The sequence below is a fragment of the Oncorhynchus clarkii genome, unplaced genomic scaffold, assembly GCF_045791955.1.
Source record: "Oncorhynchus clarkii lewisi isolate Uvic-CL-2024 unplaced genomic scaffold, UVic_Ocla_1.0 unplaced_contig_7090_pilon_pilon, whole genome shotgun sequence".
In the NCBI taxonomy this organism is placed as follows: Eukaryota; Metazoa; Chordata; class Actinopteri; order Salmoniformes; family Salmonidae; genus Oncorhynchus; species Oncorhynchus clarkii.
In genome coordinates this window covers 14,913-39,891 of record NW_027258342.1, presented here as the reverse complement: position 1 = coordinate 39,891, position 24,979 = coordinate 14,913, and the positions used below count along the sequence as shown (strand labels likewise).

The 24,979-nt window shown below is 45.5% G+C and overlaps 2 protein-coding genes across 3 annotated transcripts; one reads left to right on the top strand and one right to left on the bottom strand.

Annotated features, from left to right (window-relative positions):
- Window positions 1-717: 717 nt before the first annotated feature.
- On the bottom strand, window positions 718-15,494 carry LOC139396709 (uncharacterized). 2 transcript variants are annotated; one of them, XM_071143666.1, is made up of 15 exons: window positions 15,331-15,494; window positions 14,135-14,220; window positions 13,340-13,942; window positions 9,543-10,665; window positions 9,401-9,458; window positions 9,231-9,258; window positions 8,465-8,494; window positions 8,235-8,330; window positions 6,531-6,602; window positions 5,027-5,173; window positions 4,167-4,304; window positions 3,736-3,871; window positions 3,232-3,587; window positions 2,161-2,277; window positions 718-1,954 (listed from the first exon to the last, which is right to left on the bottom strand). In XM_071143666.1, exons 2-15 carry the CDS (start codon window positions 14,165-14,167, stop codon window positions 1,754-1,756), a joined length of 3,138 nt encoding a protein of 1,045 aa, XP_070999767.1. In that variant the 5' UTR covers window positions 14,168-14,220; window positions 15,331-15,494; the 3' UTR covers window positions 718-1,753. The 2 variants fall into 2 exon arrangements, with proteins under 2 accessions (XP_070999767.1, XP_070999766.1); XM_071143665.1 differs by having other exon boundaries at window positions 1,629-1,954; window positions 2,152-2,277.
- A 475-nt stretch (window positions 15,495-15,969) lies between these two features.
- LOC139396708 (ATP synthase F(0) complex subunit B1, mitochondrial-like) lies at window positions 15,970-23,196 on the top strand. Its single transcript, XM_071143664.1, has 7 exons — window positions 15,970-16,173; window positions 16,978-17,014; window positions 19,077-19,219; window positions 20,379-20,542; window positions 21,083-21,208; window positions 21,620-21,799; window positions 23,037-23,196. Exons 1-7 carry the CDS (start codon window positions 16,146-16,148, stop codon window positions 23,112-23,114), a joined length of 756 nt encoding a protein of 251 aa, XP_070999765.1. The 5' UTR covers window positions 15,970-16,145; the 3' UTR covers window positions 23,115-23,196.
- Window positions 23,197-24,979: the final 1,783 nt, after the last annotated feature.

Below are 24,979 nucleotides of genomic sequence, written 5' to 3'. Positions count from 1 at the left end.
ACCCCTCCAGGACAGTCACCCCTCCAGGACAGTCACCCCTCTAGGACAGTCACTCCTCCAGGACAGTCACCCCTCCAGGACAGTCCCCCCTCCAGGACAGTCACCCCTCCAGGACAGTCCCCCCTCCAGGACAGTCACTCCTCCAGGACAGTCACCCCTCCAGGACAGTCCCCCCTCCAGGACAGTCACCCCTCTAGGACAGTCATTCCTCCAGGACAGTCACCCCTCCAGGACAGTCACTCCTCCAGGACAGTCACCCCTCCAGGACAGTCACCCCTCCAGGACAGTCCCCCCTCCAGGACAGTCACCCCTCCAGGACAGTCCCCCCCCCCAGGACAGTCACCCCTCCAGGACAGTCCCCCCTCCAGGACAGTCACCCCTCCAGGACAGTCCCCCCTCCAGGACAGTCACTCCTCCAGGACAGTCACCCCTCCAGGACAGTCCCCCCCTCCAGGACAGTCACCCCTCTAGGACAGTCATTCCTCCAGGACAGTCACCCCTCCAGGACAGTCACCCCTCCAGGACAGTCACTCCTCCAGGACAGTCACCCCTCCAGGACAGTCACCCCTCCAGGACAGTCCCCCCTCCAGGACAGTCACTCCTCCAGGACAGTCACCCCTCCAGGACAGTCACCCCTCTAGGACAGTCACCCCTCCAGGACAGTCCCCCCTCCAGGACAGTCACTCCTCCAGGACAGTCACCCCTCCAGGACAGTCATTGGACCTTCTACAGTCATTTTATTACAGTCGATTTCCACAAACTCCACAAAAATGGACAGCAATGTGACAACAATGTAAACACAATCATTAACATTATGGCCGAGTTCTGATCCGATCGTGCCTTTCACCTTTTAAAGGCAATGTTTCCACACTCACGGAGACTGCATTCACGGTAAACTCTGCACATGTCACCTCGGAAGTGACCTTTAAAATGTCAAACGCGCTACAACGCTGATCTACAGCTGATTGAATCCCGGTCTGTTTCTCAAACAAAATGACACAAAACAGAATACTTATTGTGATACTCATCTAACGATTTTCATGATCTGCACGATTTTTTTGTGTCCAACTAAAATATGAGGTGCGTTAGTCAAATATAATCATTTCAAACACAGACAGATTGAACAATCTTTACATAATGATGCTTATGCAGCAGTGGAGGCTGCTGAGAGGAGGACGGTTCATAGTAAAAGCTGGAATGGAGTCAATGGAATGGTATCAAACCTGGTTTCCATGTGGGTTGATTCCATTCCATTGACTCCATTCCAGCCTTTACTATGAACCGTCCTCCTCTCAGCAGCCTCCACTGATAGGCAGTAAATTGTTATTTGTATCCCAAAGTGTGTGTAATTGTGTAACATTGTAAACATTCGTGTTAAAGTCAATCAAACTATATATGCAGAGAGACTACTTCAAAGTTGAAATCAAAAGCAACTCATTCTTAGTTGTCATTCTCAATTCGTCCATAAAGGCACACAAAGGTTCTGAGTTATAAATATAAATTAAATGAATAGATTGTTTTGTCTTTTATCATTTGGATTGTTTTTGCTAGATTGTTTTTGTTAAAAAATAAATTAATAATACCTTAACAAAAATTCCTAATATACACAAACCAAACTCAATCAAACTATAAATCCTAAACCTGAGTTGTGGTAGCCTGAGTCCCAGATCTCTTTGTACTGTCTTGTCAAGTCCAATGTCTTAGAGTTGGCAAGAGAGCCCAAACCGATGTGGGACTCGGGCTAGTGCTGTGGTCAGGCAGGCCTGAAGCAGCCAACGTGTTGTGGAGAGGCGGCCTGCATTAGATAGTCCTCTATGTGTTCCTCTACAGCTGAGTACAGGTCCTGGACTTGGTCCTTGAAGGGAGGATGCCACGCCCACAAGATGGCCACCGCCACCATGGACAGGAGCAGTGGTAGTAGAACACAGAGCCATATCCACGAGACACAGGGCTTCTAGAAACAGAAGGAAAAGTACATACAATTCTGGTCTTTAAAAAGTTAACCTGTACTGAAGCGCAGTAAAAAACAACATTTCCTTCAAAGTGGATGTAACTGCACCGCCAGGAGCATATTTCAGAGATGTATTTCATTACATGGGTTTATGGTGGGGGGAGGGGGCAACACACACACACACACACACACACACTCACGCTGCACACCCTGCTGCTGCGTCGGTGGCTGAGCTGTCGGAGTTCGTCCCTGCACTGCGTCAGACGGACCTGGCACGACTGGCACTCTGCCTCCACGGCTTCCAGATCGTTCTGCAGCTCCTCACACTGCACACACACATACACACACACACATACACAGACACTATGAAATACATTTTTTTTCTCCATCATTGTGTATGTAATAGAATTTGGGGACTGACTTGAAACATCTTTACATTTAGCTGAGAATGAAATATTCCTGTTCCGCTTATTGGTCCAATTCAGGAGGGCGGAGCTCCTTTTATTCCATTCCTACTTATTGGCCAACGTTTCAATGAACATGGAATAACTGTCATTATTCTCCTGCAATCACTACGAGGTCTGGGTTTATGAACCCCTCCTTCCTCACCTCCCTCTCCTTCAGCTGTAATCACTACGAGGTCTGGGTTTATGAACCCCTCCTTCCTCACCTCCCTCTCCTTCAGCTGTAATCACTACGAGGTCTGGGTTTATGAACCCCTCCTTCCTCACCTCCCTCTCCTTCAGCTGTAATCACTACGAGGTCTGGGTTTATGAACCCCTCCTTCCTCACCTCCCTCTCCTTCAGCTGTAATCACTACGAGGTCTGGGTTTATGAACCCCTCCTTCCTCACCTCCCTCTCCTTCAGCTGTAATCACTACGAGGTCTGGGTTTATGAACCCCTCCTTCCTCACCTCCCTCTCCTTCAGCTGTAATCACTACGAGGTCTGGGTTTATGAACCCCTCCTTCCTCACCTCCCTCTCCTTCAGCTGTAATCACTACGAGGTCTGGGTTTATGAACCCCTCCTTCCTCACCTCCCTCTCCTTCAGCTGTAATCACTACGAGGTCTGGGTTTATGAACCCCTCCTTCCTCACCTCCCTCTCCTTCCGCTGTAATCACTACGAGGTCTGGGTTTATGAACCCCTCCTTCCTCACCTCCCTCTCCTTCAGCTGTAATCACTACGAGGTCTGGGTTTATGAACCCCTCATTCCTCACCTCCCTCTCCTTCAGCTGTAATCACTACGAGGTCTGGGTTTATGAACCCCTCCTTCCTCACCTCCCTCTCCTTCAGCTGTAATCGGTCCAGAGCGTGACGGAGCTGCTCCAGAACCTGATCTCCATCTCCCCATGATAGCTGCTTCTGCTGTGACGATACAATCAGCTCCTCCTCCTCCTCCTGCTCCAGAGACACATCCAACTGGGCCAGGGTCCGCTCCAGCTGGGCCAGGGTCTCCTCCTCCTCCGACTGCTCCAGAGACACATCCAGCTGGGCCAAGGTCTCCTCCTCCTCCGACTGCTCCAGAGACACATCCAACTGGGCCAGAGTCTCCTCCTCCTCCGACTGCTCCAGCGACACATCCAACTGGGCCAAGGATTCATCCAGGGACACCTCCTGAGTGTCAGCTCTGGCATCTAGGAGTCAGGCAAGGCAAGATGAGAAAGCCATTCATTAATGAATTCCTTTAGTTTCTACTTCACTACTAAAATATATTCAGATGCAGAACCCCATGAAAATTGGTGTGTGTATCAAACTACATGTGTTATTTGTATGGCCTCTAACCTCTCATCTCATGGACCTGGTCCCTCAGGTTCTGGTTCTGTTCTTCCAGCAGAACAATGTTGGACTGTAACTCCTCCTCCACTCGCTGTACTGCCCCCAGCTCCTCCCTCAGCCCCGCCTCCTGACCCCTGGCCAGCTGCACACAACAGACACCAACCAGCCTCTTGAGCATTAATATACACAGCTATGTCTATACAAACATCTTTTTTAATTCCCCCCAGAATTAAATCTATTTTTAGATCCACATTTTATCCAACTCCAGTTAGTTAAATGACAGTAACCCAATGGATCATACAATATGTAGCGGTCTCTCTGATCATGATGTAGTCTCACTTCGCCAGAGGCTAACTGATTATGACGGCATTCTTCAGTGCCTCACAGAACACTCCACTCTGCGATAACTGCTGTCTGTACAGCAGTGACTACTGTACCTCCAGTTGGTTCTGCAGTTGTAGAACCTGTTCAGAGCTGATCTCCTGTTTCTTCTTCAGCTGTTCTGAGCTCTCCTTCATTTCCTCACACAGACCCTGCCACTGCGCCGCTTCCACCCTGGCTGCCTGCAGCAACATCTAGTGGACAGGAGGAAGAAGTACACCTACATTATACAGAGAGACAACACCTAGTGGACAGAGAAGTACACCTACATTATACAGAGAGACAGCACCTAGTGGACAGAGAAGTACACATACATTATACAGAGAGACAGCACCTAGTGGACAGAGAAGTACACCTACATTATACAAGACAAGCCACTACAAGTGTTATCAATGTAGGGCTTCATAGTATTCAATACACTATCTCGCCAGTAGAAACCTGGTGAAATGGTATGAGCATTTCATTATAGCCAAAACGTAACATCAGTTTAGTATAGCTGCAAAGTGCCGGCCTGTACATGAACAGGGTGTCTGCATGTGCCAGAGAGAGAGAGACAGAGACAAAGAAAAACCCAAAACTCGAGTGTCTCGACCTGACTGAGAGTGTGTTATGTGAGGCAGGTATGAACAGGGTGTCTGTACGTGCCAGAGACAGAGAGAGAGAGAGAGAGACAGAGAAAGACCCCAACCTCGAGTGTCTCGGCCTGACTGAGAGTGTGTTATATGAGGCAGGTATGAACAGGGTGTCTGTATGTGCCAGAGACAGAGAGAGAGAGAGAGACAGAGAAAGACCCCAACCTCGAGTGTCTCGGCCTGACTGAGAGTGTGTTATATGAGGCAGGTATGAACAGGGTGTCTGTATGTGCCAGAGACAGAGAGAGAGAGAGAGAGAGAGAGAGAGAGAGAAAGACCCCAACCTCAAGTGTCTCGGCCTGACTGAGAGCTTCCCTTTTCTCCTCTGTAGCCCTCTGGATGACCTCCAAGGCTTTCTCCTCATACGCTCCCTTCTGGTTCTCCATCTGTAGCACTAGCTTCTTCACTCCATCCAAGGGGAGCTTCTGTTTCTGTGAGAACAGCAAGTTATAAACGGGTCAAACATAGACATACGTTTGCTAGCTGCGCTACACTGTAGTTGTGAGAAGTATTGACAAGTTGAATGAACCAAGCTGGCTGTTTAAACTACTTGCACACAGCTCAGACACCCATGCATACCACACAAAGACATGCCACCAGAGGTCTCTTCACACACACACATGATAACATACGCTTTATGCACACACAAACACATTAATTTAGTGTTGTAGAGTAGGGCCCTGTTGTGAAATCTGTTGTGAAATGTATTGTAATGCCTCAATTTGGCTGGACCACAGGAAGAGTAGCCGCTGCCTTGACAGGAACTAATGGGGATCCATAATAAACCCCAGGAAGAGTAGCTGCTGCCTTGACAGGAACTAATGGGGATCCATAATAAACCCCAGGAAGAGTAGCTGCTGCCTTGGCAGGAACTAATGGGGATCCATAATAAACCCCAGGAAGAGTAACTGCTGCCTTGGCAGGAACTAATGGGGATCCATAATAAACTCCAGGAAGAGTAACTGCTGCCTTGGCAGGAACTAATGGAGATCCATAATAAACCCCAGGAAGAGTAGCTGCTGCCTTGGCAGGAACTAAATGGGGATCCATAATAAACCCCAGGAAGAGTAGCTGTTGCCTTGGCAGGAACTAATGGGGATCCATAATAAACCCCAGGAAGAGTAGCTGCTGCCTTGGCAGGAACTAATGGGGATCCATAATAAACCCCAGGAAGAGTAGCTGCTGCCTTGGCAGGAACTAATGGGGATCCATAATAAACCCCAGGAAGAGTAGCTGCTGCCTTGGCATGAACTAATGGGGATCCATAATAAACCCCAGGAAGAGTAACTGCTGCCTTGACAGGAACTAATGGGGATCCATAATAAACCCCAGGAAGAGTAGCTGCTGCCTTGACAGGAACTAATGGGGATCCATAATAAACCCCAGGAAGAGTAGCTGCTGCCTTGGCAGGAACTAAATGGGGATCCTGATTAATAATTACAAATACACGAGCTTAAGGAGGTATAACCCACAAACCACATGGCAACACCACTCTCTATGGACAGTATCGTCGGATTAGTATGAGAGGGTTGTTGGTTCTGAACCGAGATATTGCCTGAATGGTTGTTTTGGCCAAAGGGCAACATACAACTGTTATAAAGCCTACAAATAAGATTTAACGGGATGCCAAACACTTCCTTTTCAAACTCATGTGTAAACATTAGAAGCATCTGACAACAAAATAGGACAAACTAGAAATGACAAGAGGGATATTTTTTTTTAAATCTTCGCCGAGAAGGAGCACATCCTCAGTCAACAGCTGCAGATACAGCCAGGTTCTATTCTTACCTGCAGACAGACTTGCAGCTGTGCTTCCAATGCTCTGATCTTGTTCTTTAGGAGGTCTTCGTTGCAGCTTGTCTGTGGGAGTGGAGAGGAAACGTCTGTAGCCTGAAGTTTTTACACTACTGAAATCTGCTGAGAAAAGACAAACGGCTGGTTGACACCACGACGAGTCTCCTTGCTTGTCACCGCGGTCTGTCCCGTATGCACCAATCAAAGGCAGATATAGTCTGTTGTGAACAGAACCAATAAGAACACACCCTTCCTGTGTGAGAGCTACAGCAATCTCTCTTCCTAGATACTGATGTTCTCTGATATTACTCTGTGAGCAAGGTACAGACGAGAGCAGAAGGAAGCTAGCCCTTAACCACAGACTCATCCTGTCTGCTGTATCGTAGTCAGAAACAGAGAAACACTACAGCCTCATCCTGCCTGCTGTATCGTAGTCAGAAACAGAGAAACACTACAAACTCATCCTGCCTGCTGTACCGTAGTCAGAAACAGAGAAACACTACAGACTCATCCTGTCTGCTGTATCGTAGTCAGAAACAGAGAAACACTACAGACTCATCCTGCCTGCTGTATCGTAGTCAGAAACAGAGAAACACTACAGCCTCATCCTGCCTGCTGTATCGTAGTCAGAAACAGACAAACACTACAGACTCATCCTGCCTGCTGTATCGTAGTCAGAAACAGAGAAACACTACAGCCTCATCCTGCCTGCTGTATCGTAGTCAGAAACAGAGAAACACTACAAACTCATCCTGCCTGCTGTACCGTAGTCAGAAACAGAGAAACACTACAGACTCATCCTGTCTGCTGTATCGTAGTCAGAAACAGAGAAACACTACAGACTCATCCTGCCTGCTGTATCGTAGTCAGAAACAGACAAACACTACAGACTCATCCTGCCTGCTGTATCGTAGTCAGAAACAGACAAACACTACAGACTCATCCTGCCTGCTGTATCGTAGTCAGAAACAGACAAACACTACAGACTCATCCTGCCTGCTGTATCGTAGTCAGAAACAGAGAAACACTACAGACTCATCCTGTCTGCTGTATCGTAGTCAGAAACAGAGAAACACTACAGACTCATCCTGCCTGCTGTATCGTAGTCAGAAACAGAGAAACACTACAGACTCATCCTGTCTGCTGTATCGTAGTCAGAAACAGAGAAACACTACAGACTCATCCTGTCTGCTGTATCGTAGTCAGAAACAGACAAACACTACAGACTCATCCTGCCTGCTGTATCGTAGTCAGAAACAGAGAAACACTACAAATACTGTACATGATTATGGCAATGAGTTTTGTTTGTATGAGGCCGACAGGTATGAGACGAGAGAGTGTGGTGTGTGAGGCAGGTATGAGGAAAGTGGGTGTGGTGTGTGAGGCAGGTATGAGGAAAGTGGGTGTGGTATCTGAGGCAGGTATGAGGAAAGTGGGTGTGGTATCTGAGGCAGGTATGAGCGAAGTGGGTGTGGTATCTGAGGCAGGTATGAGGAAAGTGGGTGTGGTATCTGAGGCAGGTATGAGGAAAGTGGGTGTGGTCTGTGAGGAAGGTATGAGGAAAGTGGGTGTGGTATCTGAGGCAGGTATGAGGAAAGTGGGTGTGGTCTGTGAGGAAGGTATGATGAAAGTGGGTGTGGTATCTGAGGCAGGTATGAGGAAAGTGGGTGTGGTCTGTGAGGAAGGTAAGTCTCTTACAGCCCATAGGTTGTCAGAGTATCGCAGCAGGGTGGAGCCACGCTTCTGGAGAACAGCCAACTTCTTCTTCAGGCCCTCCTCTCTCCATAGAGCCTCCTGCCACGAGCAGGAACAGAACAGATATTGTATGAAGGCAAAGATACACACTTCTATGAAGGACAACAAGCCTCACACGTTTAACTGGGCACATTACAGGTTGGGTCAACAAAAAAAAAGTAGCAAAGTTTTACCTGCAAGTAAACATCCAGCTGAATAACTTCCTGTCAAGGAAGAACAGGGGAAAGAACATTGTGTTACTGTAGTGACTGACCTGTATGGGGGGGTGTATTTAACCTAAAACTGTAGTGACTGGTCTGTATGGGGGGGGGGGGGGGGGGGTGTATTTAACCTAAGACTGTAGTGACTGGTCTGTATGGGGGGGGGGGGGTGTATTTATCCTAAGACTGTAGTGACTGGTCTGTATGGGGGGGGTGTATTTAACCTAAGACTGTAGTGACTGATCGGTATGGGGGGGTGTATTTAACCTAAGACTGTAGTGACTGATCGGTATGGGGGGGTGTATTTAACCTAAGACTGTAGTGACTGGTCTGTATGGGGGGGGTGTATTTAACCTAAGACTGTAGTGACTGATCGGTATGGGGGGGTGTATTTAACCTAAGACTGTAGTGACTGATTGGTATGGGGGGGTGTATTTAACCTAAGACTGTAGTGACTGGTCTGTATGGGGGGTGTATTTAACCTAAGACTGTAGTGACTGATCTGTATGGGGGGGGGAGGGGTGTATTTAACCTAAGACTGTAGGGACTGGTCTGTATGGGGGGAGGGGGGGTTATTTAACCTAAGACTGTAGTGACTGATCTGTAGGGTGGGGGGGTCTTTAAACTAAGACTGTAGTGACTGATCTGTAGGGTGGGGGGGTCTTTAAACTAAGACTGTAGTGACTGATCTATATGGCACTGCACACAATTGTGAGCAAGGTGGATTGTGGAAACTCACAGATTCTTTGACGGTAACATAGCCAGACCTGTACATAGAAAACATTTATTTTGTTACAGAGACTGACATCAAGAAAACAACAGAATCAGAGATTTGATGTGTTTTCTATTGCTACGGTTTGTGGGTTTTATACACCACTATTTCAAGACAAATACATGATTGAGACTCACTCTGTTTGTGTGTTGGCTTCTTGCTGTGTCTTCTTACCTCCGGTACCCTTCAGGATGCCTGGTAGAGTGAAATGTTTTCATTAAATATGACTTGGTCATAATTGTATTGTATTGGAAGTGGAATAAAAAAATATAGAAGTACCCTTTTCTTTCTTCGTGGAGGCTTTTTTCCTGGGCTGGACTAGATCTCTGCTCGGGGTGGAGTTAGGGGTGGAGTTAGGGGTGGAGGTAGGGGTGGACGTAGGGGTGGAGGTGGGTGTTTTTTTTGTCAAGGCTTTTAACCTGGGCTGGACTAGTTCTCTGCTCGGGGTGGAGGTTGGGGTGGAGGTTGGGGTGGAGGTAGGGGTGGACGTAGGGGTGGACGTAGGGGTGGACGTAGGGGTGGAGGTAGGGGTGGAGGTAGGGGTGGAGGTAGGGGTGGACGTAGGGGTGGACGTAGGGGTGGAGGTAGGGGTGGAGGTAGGGGTGGAGGTAGGGGTGGAGGTGGGTGGTTGTTTTGTCAAGGCTTTTAACCTGGGCTGGACTAGTTCTCTGCTCGGGGTGGAGGTTGGGGTGGAGGTTGGGGTGGACGTAGGGGTGGAGGTAGGGGTGGACGTAGGGGTGGAGGTAGGGGTGGACGTAGGGGTGGAGGTAGGGGTGGACATAGGGGTGGACGTAGGGGTGGAGGTAGGGGTGGACGTAGGGGTGGAGGTGGGTGGTTGTTTTGTCAAGGCTTTTAACCTGGGCTGGACTAGTTCTCTGCTCGGGGTGGACGTCTTCAGGGTGGAGGTTGGGGTGGAGATGGGTGGTTCTCTGGTCGAGGTGCAGATGGTTGGGGTGGAGGTGGGTGGTTCTCTGGTCGAGGTGGTGAAGGTGGAGGTGGGTGGTTCTCTGGTCGAGGTGGCGAAGGTGGAGGTGGGTGGTTCTCTGGTCGAGGTGGTGAAGGTGGAGGTGGGTGGTTCTCTGGTCGAGGTGGCGAAGGTGGAGGTGGGTGGTTCTCTGGTCGAGGTGGTGAAGGTGGAGGTGGGTGGTTCTCTGGTCGAGGTGGCGAAGGTGGAGGTGGGTGGTTCTCTGGTCGAAGTGGTGAAGGTGGGTGGTTCTCTGGTCGAGGTGGGGAAAGTGGAGGTGGGTGGTTCTCTGGTCGAGGTGGCGAAGGTGGAGGTGGGTGGTTCTCTGGTCGAGGTGGTGAAGATGGAGGTGGGTGGTTCTCTGGTCGAGGTGGTGAAGGTGGAGGAAACTGCCTCTAGTGTTCTAGTACTGCTCTTCTCATTTTTCCATATTGAGGCCTGGTAAATACAACAGTGATAACGAAGGAACTCAATAATTATGCTGTAACGTTACCTTAATAAATGAATGATGGATAGTCAGAATCAGACTATAGACGGTAGCCCTATTAAGAAGATACACTTCAAATATATTGTTAAAACCAAAAGGCATGTAGTAAAGTAGATTGTAAACCAATAGGCATGTAGTAAAGTAGATTTTAAACCAATAGGCATGTAGTAAAGTAGATGGTAAACCAATAGGCATGCAGTAAAGTAGATGGTAAACCAATAGGCATGCAGTAAAGTAGATGGTAAACCAATAGGCATGCAGTAAAGTAGATTTTAAACCAATAGGCACGCAGTAAAGTAGATTTAAACCAATAGGCATGCAGTAAAGTAGATTTTAAACCAATAGGCATGCAGTAAAGTAGATTTAAACCAATAGGCATGTAGTAAAGTAGATTTAAACCAATAGGCATGCAGTAAAGTAGATTTTAAACCAATAGGCATGCAGTAAAGTAGATGGTAAACCAATAGGCATGTAGTAAAGTAGATGGTAAACCAATAGGCATGTAGTAAAGTAGATGGTAAACCAATAGGCATGCAGTAAAGTAGATGGTAAACCAATAGGCATGCAGTAAAGTAGATGGTAAACCAATAGGCATGCAGTAAAGTAGATTTTAAACCAATAGGCATGCAGTAAAGTAGATGGTAAACCAATAGGCATGTAGTAAAGTAGATGGTAAACCAATAGGCATGCAGTAAAGTAGATGGTAAACCAATAGGCATGCAGTAAAGTAGATGGTAAACCAATAGGCATGCAGTAAAGTAGATGGTAAACCAATAGGCATGCAGTAAAGTAGATGTTAAACCAATAGGCATGCAGTAAAGTAGATGGTAAACCAATAGGCATGCAGTAAAGTAGATGTTAAACCAATAGGCATGCAGTAAAGTAGATTTAAACCAATAGGCATGCAGTAAAGTAGATGGTAAACCAATAGGCATGTAGTAAAGTAGATGTTAAACCAATAGGCATGCAGTAAAGTAGATTTTAAACCAATAGGCATGCAGTAAAGTAGATGGTAAACCAATAGGCATGCAGTAAAGTAGATGGTAAACCAATAGGCATGCAGTAAAGTAGATGGTAAACCAATAGGCATGCAGTAAAGTAGATGGTAAACCAATAGGCATGCAGTAAAGTAGATGGTAAACCAATAGGCATGCAGTAAAGTAGATGGTAAACCAATAGGCATGCAGTAAAGTAGATAATAAACCAATAGGCATGCAGTAAAGTAGATGGTAAACCAATAGGCATGCAGTAAAGTAGATGGTAAACCAATAGGCATGCAGTAAAGTAGATGGTAAACCAATAGGCATGCAGTAAAGTAGATGGTAAACCAATAGGCATGCAGTAAAGTAGATGGTAAACCAATAGGCATGCAGTAAAGTAGGTGGTAAACCAATAGGCATGCAGTAAAGTAGGTGGTAAACCAATAGGCATGTAGTAAAGTAGATGGTAAACCAATAGGCATGCAGTAAAGTAGATGTTAAACCAATAGGCATGCAGTAAAGTAGATGGTAAACCAATAGGCATGCAGTAAAGTAGATGGTAAACCAATAGGCATGCAGTAAAGTAGATGGTAAACCAATAGGCATGCAGTAAAGTAGATGGTAAACCAATAGGCATGCAGTAAAGTAGATGGTAAACCAATAGGCATGCAGTAAAGTAGATGGTAAACCAATAGGCATGCAGTAAAGTAGATGGTAAACCAATAGGCATGCAGTAAAGTAGATGTTAAACCAATAGGCATGCAGTAAAGTAGATGGTAAACCAATAGGCATGCAGTAAAGTAGATGGTAAACCAATAGGCATGCAGTAAAGTAGATGGTAAACCAATAGGCATGCAGTAAAGTAGATGTTAAACCAATAGGCATGCAGTAAAGTAGATGGTAAACCAATAGGCATGCAGTAAAGTAGATGGTAAACCAATAGGCATGCAGTAAAGTAGATGGTAAACCAATAGGCATGCAGTAAAGTAGATTTTAAACCAATAGGCATGTAGTAAAGTAGATGGTAAACCAATAGGCATGCAGTAAAGTAGATGGTAAACCAATAGGCATGCAGTAAAGTAGATGTTAAACCAATAGGCATGCAGTAAAGTAGATGGTAAACCAATAGGCATGCAGTAAAGTAGATGGTAAACCAATAGGCATGCAGTAAAGTAGATGGTAAACCAATAGACATGCAGTAAAGTAGATGGTAAACCAATAGGCATGTAGTAAAGTAGATGGTAAACCAATAGGCATGCAGTAAAGTAGATGGTAAACCAATAGGCATGCAGTAAAGTAGATGGTAAACCAATAGGCATGCAGTAAAGTAGATGGTAAACCAATAGGCATGCAGTAAAGTAGATGGTAAACCAATAGGCATGCAGTAAAGTAGATGGTAAACCAATAGGCATGCAGTAAAGTAGATGGTAAACCAATAGGCATGCAGTAAAGTAGATGGTAAACCAATAGGCATGTAGTAAAGTAGATGTTAAACCAATAGGCATGCAGTAAAGTAGATGGTAAACCAATAGGCATGCAGTAAAGTAGATGGTAAACCAATAGGCATGCAGTAAAGTAGATGTTAAACCAATAGGCATGCAGTAAAGTAGATGGTAAACCATGAATTACATGTGTTTTCTTTTACCCATTCACTGTTGCCCAGGTCATCTTTGGATGTCTTTATTCTTCGACCCATTGTCAATGGCCTTACATTGGACATAAGCCCAGGGGGCATAGGCCAATTGATGTTACACTGCAAAGACTCTGTCTTCTCTTCGTCACAGATGACACAGCTGTCGTCCTTGACCTTTGCAGAATCTTTCGCCCTTTGTGACCCATGCAGATTTGACTTAGGGGTCACGCTGACCTTAGCCCCCACCGTCTCTGACTTGGCTGCGTCACAGATGACACAACTGTCGTCCTTGACCTTTGCAGAATCTTTCGCCCTTTGTGACCCATGCAGATTTGACTTAGGGGTCACGCTGACCTTAGCCCCCACCGTCTCTGACTTGGCTGCGTCACAGATGACACAACTGTCGTCCTTGACCTTGGCAGAGTCTTTGGCCCTTTCTGGGCTGACTGATCGTCTTATGTTGAATTCCTGCTGTCTCTTCCGCCTCAGCTCCTTCTTGATCCACCGCGTGTCCAGTTCTCTGGTCGGGCTCCGACAGGAAGTAACGTTGTTGCGTCCCCGTAGGCCCTTGTGTTTCTCTGACCGCCGCTCACTTTTCTGGTCGTATTCTTTCACCTGACGCAACAGAGGGTCATATGGTCAAACAACTGGAGTAGTGGTGCTACCTTAAATAAACGAACGACGCATCAGAAGTTGAAGCACGACTCTCTCTCTCTCTCTCTCTCTCTCTTGTAAATTACAAGGATAAAAACATAGCGTGACCTTTCAGCCAGAGACCTGCATTAGGCAGAGTTGTTATTCTCTCACCTTAAACCACTTGGTCAGGGTGATATCCTCCATGGTAGTGTGTCCTGTCTGGCTGTAATGATGAGGGTGTAGGCCTACTCTTACAACTGCAAAGTGAATATGTTAAAAAATAAAGTATATTGTTATTGCAATTGATATGTAGGGACACATGACAAATAAAGCAGTTCAAATGGTTGTGTCAGATTGGCTAAATGAAGTCAGGAGTGGAGGTAGTGGATACCATGGTGGATACCAGGGTGGATAACCTGGTGGATAACGGGGTGGATAACCTGGTGGATAACGGGGTGGTTAACCTGGTGGATAACCTGGTGGATAACAGGGTGGATAACCTGGTGGATAACCTGGTGGATAACAGGGTGGATAACCTGGTGGATAACCTGGTGGATAACGAGGTGGATAACCTGGTGGATAACGAGGTGGATAACCTGGTGGATAACGGGTTGGATAACCTGGTGGATAACGGGGTGGATAACGGGGTGGATAACGGGGTGGATAACCTGGTGGATAACCTGGTGGATAACGGGGTGGATAACAGGGTGGATAACAGGGTGGATAACCTGGTGGATAACAGGGTGGATAACCTGGTGGATAACCTGGTGGATAACGAGGTGGATAACGGGGTGGATAACCTGGTGGATAACCTGGGGGATAATGGGGTGGATAACGGGGTGGATAACCTGGTGGATAACCTGTTGGATAACGGGGTGGATACCATGGTGGATAACGGGGTGGATAACGGGGTGGATAACGGGGTGGATAACCGGGTGGATAACCTGGTGGATACCATGGTGGAATCTGTGGTGGATACTGTGGTCGATACTCAATCAGTAAATGACACGCACCTCGAGAAGCAGATGAGGGGAATGTATAATTAGCCTACGACTGATTGTTATTTCTTTGCCCCACAGGTCTCAAACCATTCACAGTTCTACTTCTCTCATCGCATTTTACAGTTGACAGGGAGCTCCCTCATCGCTCCTCAAACTTGACAAATGTGTACATATAACACAGAAAGTTTGTAAAACTAATGGCACAATAAACATCTGTCAGTTGCTAAAGGCTTTATGCATCAAAAGCAAGTTGAAGAAGATAGTTAAACACAAACAAGACATTTCTCTGGCTGCTATGACAACAGAGTTTCAGAAGGGAAGGGAAGCATGACTACAGGGAGGTTTATTAAGATATGTACATGTTACCTGGTCAGTCATCAATATTGTTTGAAGTAACGGATCCTGAAGAGGCAGTTGTGAAGTAAAAAAATTTAAAAAAGTAAAAAAACCCAGCCAAGCTTTCTCTGTCTTCTAAACCGTGTCCTCCTTGTAGATTTTCTGTCTTTCTCAAGTCGCTCTTTCTGTCTTGCATGTTTTTTCAGGAAGTGGAAGGGATGGGGAACCACGTCATGCAGGTTCCTCTATCTCACCAACAAGCTGTAGCTCCAATGATGCCACACACTGGTGGGACCCATTGATTAGAGACTGCCATGCCCAGTTGACACTGCAGTTGGGTGTAGAAGGTAGCTATTTGGTCGTTTTCCTCTCTCTCCCCATCTCAGCGAGACTGGTCAGCTGGGTGTTATGTACTAGGAATGTTCTTCTGTACATACTGTAAATTGGTATAATATGTAACTACTGGACATGATGCATATACACTGTAAAACTCCTATCAATGTATTATTTTGTGTGTGTGTTTTGAAAATAACATGGGGCTGATTGCCTCTGGACTTGAAACACTGTGCTTTCAAACTAGGCCTATTCATAAAGCTCAAAACAAATTTCAACTGCAACTATATTTAGGAGCTTAATAACTTCATATCCCGTGCGGCAAAGGTCATATCTATTTCACTTGTGTGCAACCTAGTGGATTAAACACTGAACAACAGGACAATTTGTATGACAGTGACATTCAAATCCCGTTAATAATCTCGCGACGTTTGACGGTCTCTTTGCAGTAGAAGGGCACGAAGAGAAGGTGGTCAAGAAATCTAAGACTTGGCACTTTTTCCGTTTAACCAATGCTGTCTAGGATCGTTTTCGTTTCAGGTATGCAATGTCAGCGTGTCATATATACTATTGAGTTGAAATAGCAGTAGTAATGTCACGAAGTGTGGCTGATTTGAAATGTAAAGCTGAAGGGTAAAGTCTGGAGGAGAAGGCCTCAATCACAATTGAATGAGCAACATGCTAACCTAGCAAGAACAGGGTAAATATAGCTAGCAAACCGTAAATGTTACGTGGCAAAAATATTCTTTATTTGTCCAATCTGGGTAGTTATTGCACCCATATTTTGGAATAACTAACGTTATTTAGTTACAGTAAATGTCAAAGTAACATTGTTTTTGACGTTAGCCAGACTGTCCTTGCTTGTTGGGAAAGGTGTCAAGCCTTCCACAGTTAAACTGTTAGCATAGCTAACTTCACTGACAGCTGGCAACTCATCGTGCAAGTTCATCATGCATAATATTGTCTTGAAGTAGGTATTTGTTTGTTAAACAACTAGTTAGCTAGATAGATACCTAAAATATGTTTTTGCTAACTAGGGACAATGTCGAGTCCTGGACGGTTAACAAACGTTAGCTAGCGTACTAACACTTGTAGATGTCCTGGCTATTGCACCCGACTTAACGTTGGCTAGCGAAAGCTTGTATGTGGATACAGTTCCCTAGCACAGACTCTGTTTGACTGCATAAGTAAAACTCCATATTATTCTCTACCATTATGTGATTTATTTTTTTAGCAACAGAGCAGACTCTTTAAATCAGTCACATGTTTCATTGACACTTAAATTCATGACATTCAAAACCTGTTTCTTGTCTTAATTATATTGACTGTTCTTTTCTCCTCCAGCTAATGCTGTAAAAAGCAGTGGTCCCCTCGGCGCTGGGTATGCACTTGTTATTATTACTTTAGCATGAAGCTACATGACGTTCTCTAAGTAAACATTACACAATTAAATGTCAGTACACTGCATTTCAAACCGAGTCAGTTGTACAACTGAAATGTCTTCCCTATTTAACCCAACCCCTCTGATTCAGAGAGGTGAGGTGGACTGCCTTAATTGACATCCACGTTTTCGGCGCCCCGGGGAACAGTGGGGTTAACTGCCTTATTGAGGTGCAGAACGACAGATTTTTACCTTGTCATCAGCCCGGGGATTCGATCCAGCAACCTTTTGGTTACTGGTCCAACGCTCTAACCGCTAGGCTTTCAAACCCTAACGATGCTCCATTGGCCCAACTCTAACCTCTAGGCTTCCTGCCGCTCCATTGGCCCAACGCTCTAACCGCTAGGCTTCCTGCTGCTCCATTGGCCCAACGCTCTAACCGCTAGGCTTCCTGCCGCTCCATTGGCCCAACTCTAACCTCTAGGCTTCCTGCCGCTCCATTGGTCCAACGCTCTAACCGCTAGGCTTCCTGCCGCTCCATTGGCCCAACGCTCTAACCGCTAGGCTTCCTGCCGCTCCATTGGCCCAACGCTCTAACCGCTAGGCTTCCTGCCGCTCCATTGGCCCAACGCTCTAACCGCTAGGCTTCCTGCCGCTCCATTGGCCCAACGCTCTAACCGCTAGGCTTCCTGCCGCTCCATTGGTCCAACGCTCTAACCGCTAGGCTTCCTGCCGCTCCATTGGTCCAACGCTCTAACCGCTAGGCTTCCTGCCGCTCCATTGGCCCAACGCTCTAACCGCTAGGCTTCCTGCCGCTCCATTGGCCCAACGCTCTAACCGCTAGGCTTCCTGCCGCTCCATTGGCCCAACGCTCTAACCGCTAGGCTTCCTGCCGCTCCATTGGCCCAACGCTCTAACCGCTAGGCTTCCTGCCGCTCCATTGGCCCAACGCTCTAACCGCTAGGCTTCCTGCCGCTCCATTGGCCCAACGCTCTAACCGCTAGGCTTCCTGCCGCTCCATTGGCCCAACGCTCTAACCGCTAGGCTTCCTGCCGCTCCATTGGCCCCACGCTCTAACCGCTAGGCTTCCAAACCCTAACGACGCTCCATTGGCCCAACGCTCTAACCGCTAGGCTTCCTGCTGCTCCATTGGTCCAGCGTCGTTAGGCTTTGGGACAGGGTTGTAGTTAAGTAAAGGTTAAATAAAATAAAATGTATCTTTAAAGTCTAGCCAACTTGGATCTATTTGATTGCTAACAAGGTAGAACAGTTGAACTGTTATGAACACACCCTCATGTCTGTCTCCAGCTGTTTGAACAGCGCGGCCTGTTCATTTTGTTTAGATGTTGAAACCAAGTGGCCTACCTGGATGAGATGCTTATTTCTCAGAATGAGAACGAGATGCCAATTCCTTATACAAATATTTTTATGCTCAATGCATATTTTTATAAAACAGACTAGACATCTAGCAAGTAACAATATGTGGCTAAAATGCTGAACATTAATTTCTCACAATCATGTTCAATGATGCTCTCGTTTTAGTAGGGTCTACTTAATTCTACGTTTTGGGAGTTGAGGCCTCTTTAAAAAAGGTTACCTTCTCCTCTATTACAGTAAAACAATGTCCTTGTGTTTGTGTCCACTTGACCCGGTTCTGTTGGACAAAACCTGAAAGGCGAGTTGAAACCGCTTGTCAGAGAGGCAGAAGTGATCTCTCATCTTTGTTGGTGTGAGGGCCTTGGGGTGAGAGAGTGCACGGAAGGAGATCGTTAAAAACCTTGATTCTTTCCATACAGGCATTGGGTTGGGTTAAATGCGGAAGATGCATTTCGGGTTCATTTGCATTGTTGTGCAACTGACCAGGTATTCCCCTTTCTCTAAATGCCAATTCACAACACTAGATATGTCATTTTAGTGGTCCAGTAGTTTCGATACGAATTGGCAAACTAGATAAATGAAATAAGGGTGACAAAATGATAATGGGGACCTTGAACTCTACATTGAAGTTCTACATGCCCGTCCTCACCATAGTTCCTACAATAAAGTCTGCCTGTCTTCCCAGGCTGGTCCAGCTGTCCCACCTCCACACGTCCCCCAACAGCCAAGCTCCAGTCCCTGCTCTGCCAGAGAAGGGAGGCAAGACACGCCATGGCATCATCCCTGAGGAGATCTTCCAGCTCCTGTACCCCAAGACTGGAGTCACAGGTCAGCAGAACTTCCACAAACCTCGAGCAGTGTTCAGATAGAAAAATTATATGTAGGACAAACATGCCTCACTGACATGTTGAATAACTAATAATTTAATCTGTATTCATGACATATTTATCTACATAATCAACATTTGCATATTGAATGTGGCCATGGACTTTCACTCCCCATCCCCTCTCTTATCTGCCCTCCCCATCCCCTCTCCTCCCCCTCCTATCCCCTCCCATCCCCTCTTCCTCCTCCCCTTCCCATCTACTTTTCCCCTTGACACTCTCCTCCCATCCCCTCTCCTCCCATCCCTACTCCTCCCATTCCTCCTCCTCCCCTCTCCTCCTCCTCCCCTCTCCTCCCATCCCCTCTCCTCCCATCCCCTCTCCTCCCATCCCCCCTCCTCCCAACAACACAGAGTTACACATGGAATAAACAAACGTACAGTCAATAACACAATAGAAAAGGTGTATATATATACAGTGTGTGGAAATGAGGTAGGATAAGAGAGGTAAGGCAATAAATAGGCCATGGTGGTGAAATAATTACAATATAGCAATTAAATACTGGAGGGATAGATGTGCAGAAGATGTGTGCAAGTAGAGATACTGGGGTGCAAAGGAGCAATGAAGGAGAGTTGTATGGCATTGAATCTCGTCTGGAGGTTAGTTAACAGTGTCCAAAGAAGGGCCAGAAGTATACAGAATGGTGTCGTCTGCGTAGAGGTGGATCAGAGAATCACCAGCAGCAAGAGCGACATCATTGATGTATACAGAGAGTCGGCCCGAGAATTGAACCCTGTGGCACCCCCATAGAGACTGCCAGAGGTCCAGACAACAGGCCCTCCGATTTGACACACTGAACTCTGTGAAGTAGTTGGTGAACCAGGCGAGGCAATCATTTAAGAAACCAAGGCTGCTGAGTCTGCCGATAAGAATGTGGTGATTGACAGAGTCAAAAGCCTTGGCCAGGTCGACGAAAACGGCTGCACAGTACTGTCTCTTATCGATGGCGGTTATGATATCGTTTAGGACCTTGAGCGTGGCTGAGGTGCACCTGTGACCAGCTCCGAAAACCAAATCCTGTTCTGCTTCTCTCTCTCTCTTGCTCTTCTCCTCTATAAATTATACTAAATAAACGTTGGCATCTCCACTCCTGTTGTCTCCAGGCCCCTACATGCTGGGTGCTGGGCTGCTCACGTACATTCTCTCCAAGGAGATCTACATCATCAACCACGAGACCTTCGCTGCTGCCTGCATGGGTACGGTCATCATCTACGGTGTCAGGAAGTTCGGCCCCGACGTCGCGGCTTTCGCTGACAAACTGAACGAGGTGCGGAATTTATTGTCCTCCTGAGTTTGTTTGGCCTATTTGATCATTAATTGCAGGTCTTCTTGTCGTAAATCTTTTGGACTTTTGTAGTAGTTCTGCAGCAATGTTTCTCAACTCCTCCAGTACCCCCCCCCCCCCCCGGGCAGCCTCAACTCCTCCGGTACCCCCCCCCCCCCCCCCCCCCCCACAGCAGCCCCCAACTCCTCCAGTAGCCCCCAACTCCTCCAGTAGCCCCCAACTCCTCCAGCAGCCCCCAACTCCTCCAGTACCCCCCCCAGCAGTGTTTCTACACTGGAGTACTGAAAAGATGCACCATGTTAATGCACAGCGTCGTTTCTACTGAAGTTTCTATTGAGGTATTTAGCCCCTCCCCTATTTAAAGTCACCAGTCCTGAGACATTTCATATGTTATGCAAACTGTCCATATGCTGTGTCCCTCGGAGCCTCGTAGTCTCATAGCTGACCTATGACCCTTACCCTTTGTTACCTGTGTTCTGGTTTTGACCCTCTGACGTTGGCTGTGTGTTCTGGTTTTTGCAGGAGAAAGTGCAGAAGGCTCAGGAAGTGAAGGACCTGGCCATGACCAGCTTGGCTCAGGCCGTCCTGGATGAGAAGAAGGAGCAGTGGAGAGCAGAGGGACGACAGATGCTCTTCGACGCTAAGAGGGTGAGTCGGTTACCTGACGTTAGAACACGTGTCTCGTCTGTATGGTAAAGAGGAGTTAAACTCTGGGCTCAAAACCCACACTCTGACGAGGTCAAATCAGTCCAATTTGAAAAGCCTTTTGATAGACCTGTTTTTAACATGGTCTTCAGCCAGGAGTAAGCTTCATCTAGGTCTGTGTAACCACTCCTAGGGCTGGTATTTCAGGACACAGATTTAATTAAGCATAAACTTGGATTAAAAAGCTTTGTGAATGGAGAATATCTGTTGAAGGAATGTTTAAAAAAAATATATAATAATTCCAGGGTTAAACTGTTTCTTGGGAAACCAGACCCTAACGTCTTGTTATGATTTTAGCATGAGATGGTGTGCTAATGTCGTCTCTGTTCTCTCTCTCCCCCCCCCCCACCTCAGAACAACGTGGCCATGCTACTGGAGACCAACCGTAGGGAGAGGGTCCACATGGTGACCAACGAGGTGAAGAAGAGGCTGGACTACCAGATCGCCCTGCAGACCCTTCATCGCCGCATGGAGCAGGAACACATGGTGAACTGGGTGGAGAAGAACGTAGTCACCAGCATCACCCCCCAGCAGGTGGGTTGGGGAACATTATGGATTTGACTGGAATGTGTATAGAGATGGGGAACGTTATGGATTTGACTGGAGTGTGTATAGTCAGTATAGAGATGGGGAACTGTTAGAGGAATTTAATTCCTCTTATGTTTTAACACCCAATTAAAATTAAACACTCTGTCAAGTCGTAAGGATATGTATGACCCTTATTAGTATAAAAATGGACAGAGCCCAGTCTTAAAGTCAAACAGCAGCCTTTATTCATGAGAGTACTGCTCCTTACACATTTTACCACAGGTTCTAAACTTAAAATGACGTCATTAGTTTCAGTAGCAACCCGTGCCCTCTCGGTTCTAGTACAAAGGCTGTATGGTTCTCACATCGTCTCTCCCTATTAAGATAATATACGACCGAGCCATGGTCATGCTTGTGAAGATAATCCTTCTAGCCAGACTGGCGATATAGTTCATTAATTTCTACCATGGTACAGACAGTCATTGTTCTAATTCTTGATTATATTTACACACATTATATTCAGTACTAAGATTAAAAAGAAAATTCATACGTATACAATAACATAATAGTATTCTGATTAGTACATATACAGTAACATAATAGTATTCTGATTAGTACATATACAGTAACATAATAGTATTCTGATTAGTACATATACAGTAACATAATAGTATTCTGATTAGTACATATACAGTAACATAATAGTATTCTGATTAGTACATATACAGTAACATAATAGTATTCTGATTAGTACATATACAGTAACATAATAGTATTCTGATTAGTACATATACAGTAACATAATAGTATTCTGATTAGTACATATACAGTAACATAATAGTATTCTGATTAGTACATATACAGTAACATAATAGTATTCTGATTAGTACATATACAGTAACATAATAGTAAATTCCCTTAACAGGAACATTATGGATTTGACTGGAGTGTGTATAGTCAGTATAGAGATGGGGAACATTATGGATTTGACTGCTGTATAGAAGGATAGATCTGTGTGTGTATAGAGGGGTAGGTCATATATATGTGTGTGTGTATTTAAGGGGTGTGTATGTATTTGAGGGATAGGTCTATATACTGTACCAGTCAACAGTTTGGACACCTACTCATTCAAGGGTTTTTCTTTATTTCTACATTTTAGAATAATAGTGAAAACATCAAAACTATGAAATAACACCTATGGAATCATGTAGTAACCAAAGAACCTGTTCACTTTGTGTTTCAGGAGAAGACGAGTATTGCCAAGTGCATCACAGACCTGAAGGTGTTGGCTAAAGTCCAGCAGGCTAAGGCCACTGCGTAATTCACCACTGTAACAGTCTAGACCTTCTCTCCTGAACCCCAACTGTTTTCATTTCAAATAAACTATTTCCTCTTTAACCATATATGGTCTCTCCATATGTGTGTGTGTGTGTGTGTGTGTGTGTATACTGTGCATGTCAACTGATCATAAAATAAAAGTCATTTTATTCGGTTCTAGTTTGGTGTTCTTGGCGCACCCGGATCATTTTCGTCAACATCCGCTGAATTGCAGAGCGTCAAATTAAATTACTAAAAATATTTAATTTTCATGAAATCACAAGTGCAATATAGCAGAACACAGTTTAGCTTGTTGTTAATCCACCTGGCGTGTCAGATTTCAAAAAAGCTTTACAGCAAAAGCTATCCAAGCGTTTATGTTAGGACATCTCTCTCAGCAGACATTACAAACAGCTAGCAGCAAAATAGATTGGTCAGAAAAGCAATAAAATGAATCGCTTACTTTTGATCTTCGGATGTTTGCACTCACGAGACTCCCAGTTACACAATTAAATGTTCCTTTTGTTCCATAAAGATTATTTTTATATCCAAAATACCTCCATTTGGTTGGCGCGTTTTGTTCAGTAATCCACAGGCTCGAGCGGTCACGATGGGGCAGACACAAATTCCAAATAGTATCCGTAAAGTTCATAGAAACATGTCAAACGTGTTTTTATAATCGATCCTCAGGTTGATTTTACAATAAATAATAATATGTCAATAGGAGAGCGAGAGAAAATGTCTGCTCCAAGCTGTTGCGCATGCAAAACTAGGGACACGCAGCTATGCACTGATGCGACGTGATCGTTCTCGCTCATTTTTCAGAATAAAAGCCTGAAACTAAGCCTAAAGACTGTTCACACCATGTGGAAGCTATAGAGAAAGGAATCTGGTTGATATCCCTTTAAATGGAGGGAAGGCATGCAGGAACAGAGGTTTCAGGAAAAACAGTACTTCCTGGTTGGATTTTCCTCAGGCTTTCACCTGCAATATCAGTTCTGTTATACTCACAGACAATATATTGACAGCTTTGGAAACTTTAGTGTTTTCTAGCCTAATCTGATAATTATATGCATATACTGGGCCTGCGAAATAGGCAGTTTCATTTTGGTATGTTTTTCATTCCAATATCAAAATACCGCCCCCTACACTCGGTTTAACCACAGATGGAGAATGTTTTCAACATGTACTATGTCACTATTGTGAAATTAATATATTTGATAAGATTTTCCCCTCACTGAATACACCCTACTACTCAGGTTGACTGTGATGTTTCCAAGCAGGAAGTCAAGATTGTTATATTTGTGCTTTTTACCTGCCTATTGGTTTGGGGATGCTTTGCCTTAAACATGTATGCCAACAGTGAAATATGAGCAGGTTGATCATGAACCAGTGAATAGGACAAAGGCTATTTTCACAGGTAATAATGGACTTCATGATTTAAGGCATAAGATACTGTAATGTCTGAGGGATAGACCATCAAATAATAGTATGAGCTTTGTAGTGTTTGTTGGCAGTTCTAAGTGACACGATATGTATTCGTATTTATTATGGATCCCCATTAGTTCCTGCCAAGGCAGTAGCTACTCTTCCTGGTTTATTATGGATCCCCATAAGTTCCTGCCAAGGCAGCAGCTACTCTTCCTGGGGTTTATTATGGATCCCCATTTAGTTCCTGCCAAGGCAGCAGCTACTCTTCCTGTGGTTTATTATGGATCCCCATTTAGTTCCTGTCAAGGCAGCAGCTACTCTTCCTGGTTTATTATGGATCCCCATTAGTTCCTGCCAAGGCAGCAGCTACTCTTCCTGGGGTTTATTATGGATCCCCATTTAGTTCCTGCCAAGGCAGCAGCTACTCTTCCTGTGGTT

Bases quoted from the DNA above. Each gene is read 5' to 3' on its own strand.
- LOC139396708 (XM_071143664.1), top strand. From the start codon at position 16,146: ATGCTGTCTAGGATCGTTTTCGTTTCAG. The intron at 21,209-21,619 runs GTGAGTCGGTTA...CCCCCACCTCAG, and splicing joins TGCTCTTCGACGCTAAGAGG to AACAACGTGGCCATGCTACT. The intron at 21,800-23,036 runs GTGGGTTGGGGA...TTTGTGTTTCAG, and splicing joins CCAGCATCACCCCCCAGCAG to GAGAAGACGAGTATTGCCAA.
- LOC139396709 (XM_071143665.1), bottom strand. From the start codon at position 14,167: ATGGAGGATATCACCCTGACCAAGTGGTTTAAG. The intron at 3,872-4,166 runs GTACAGTAGTCA...TGTTGTGTGCAG, and splicing joins AACTGCAGAACCAACTGGAG to CTGGCCAGGGGTCAGGAGGC. The intron at 3,588-3,735 runs GTTAGAGGCCAT...CCTGACTCCTAG, and splicing joins CCAGGTCCATGAGATGAGAG to ATGCCAGAGCTGACACTCAG.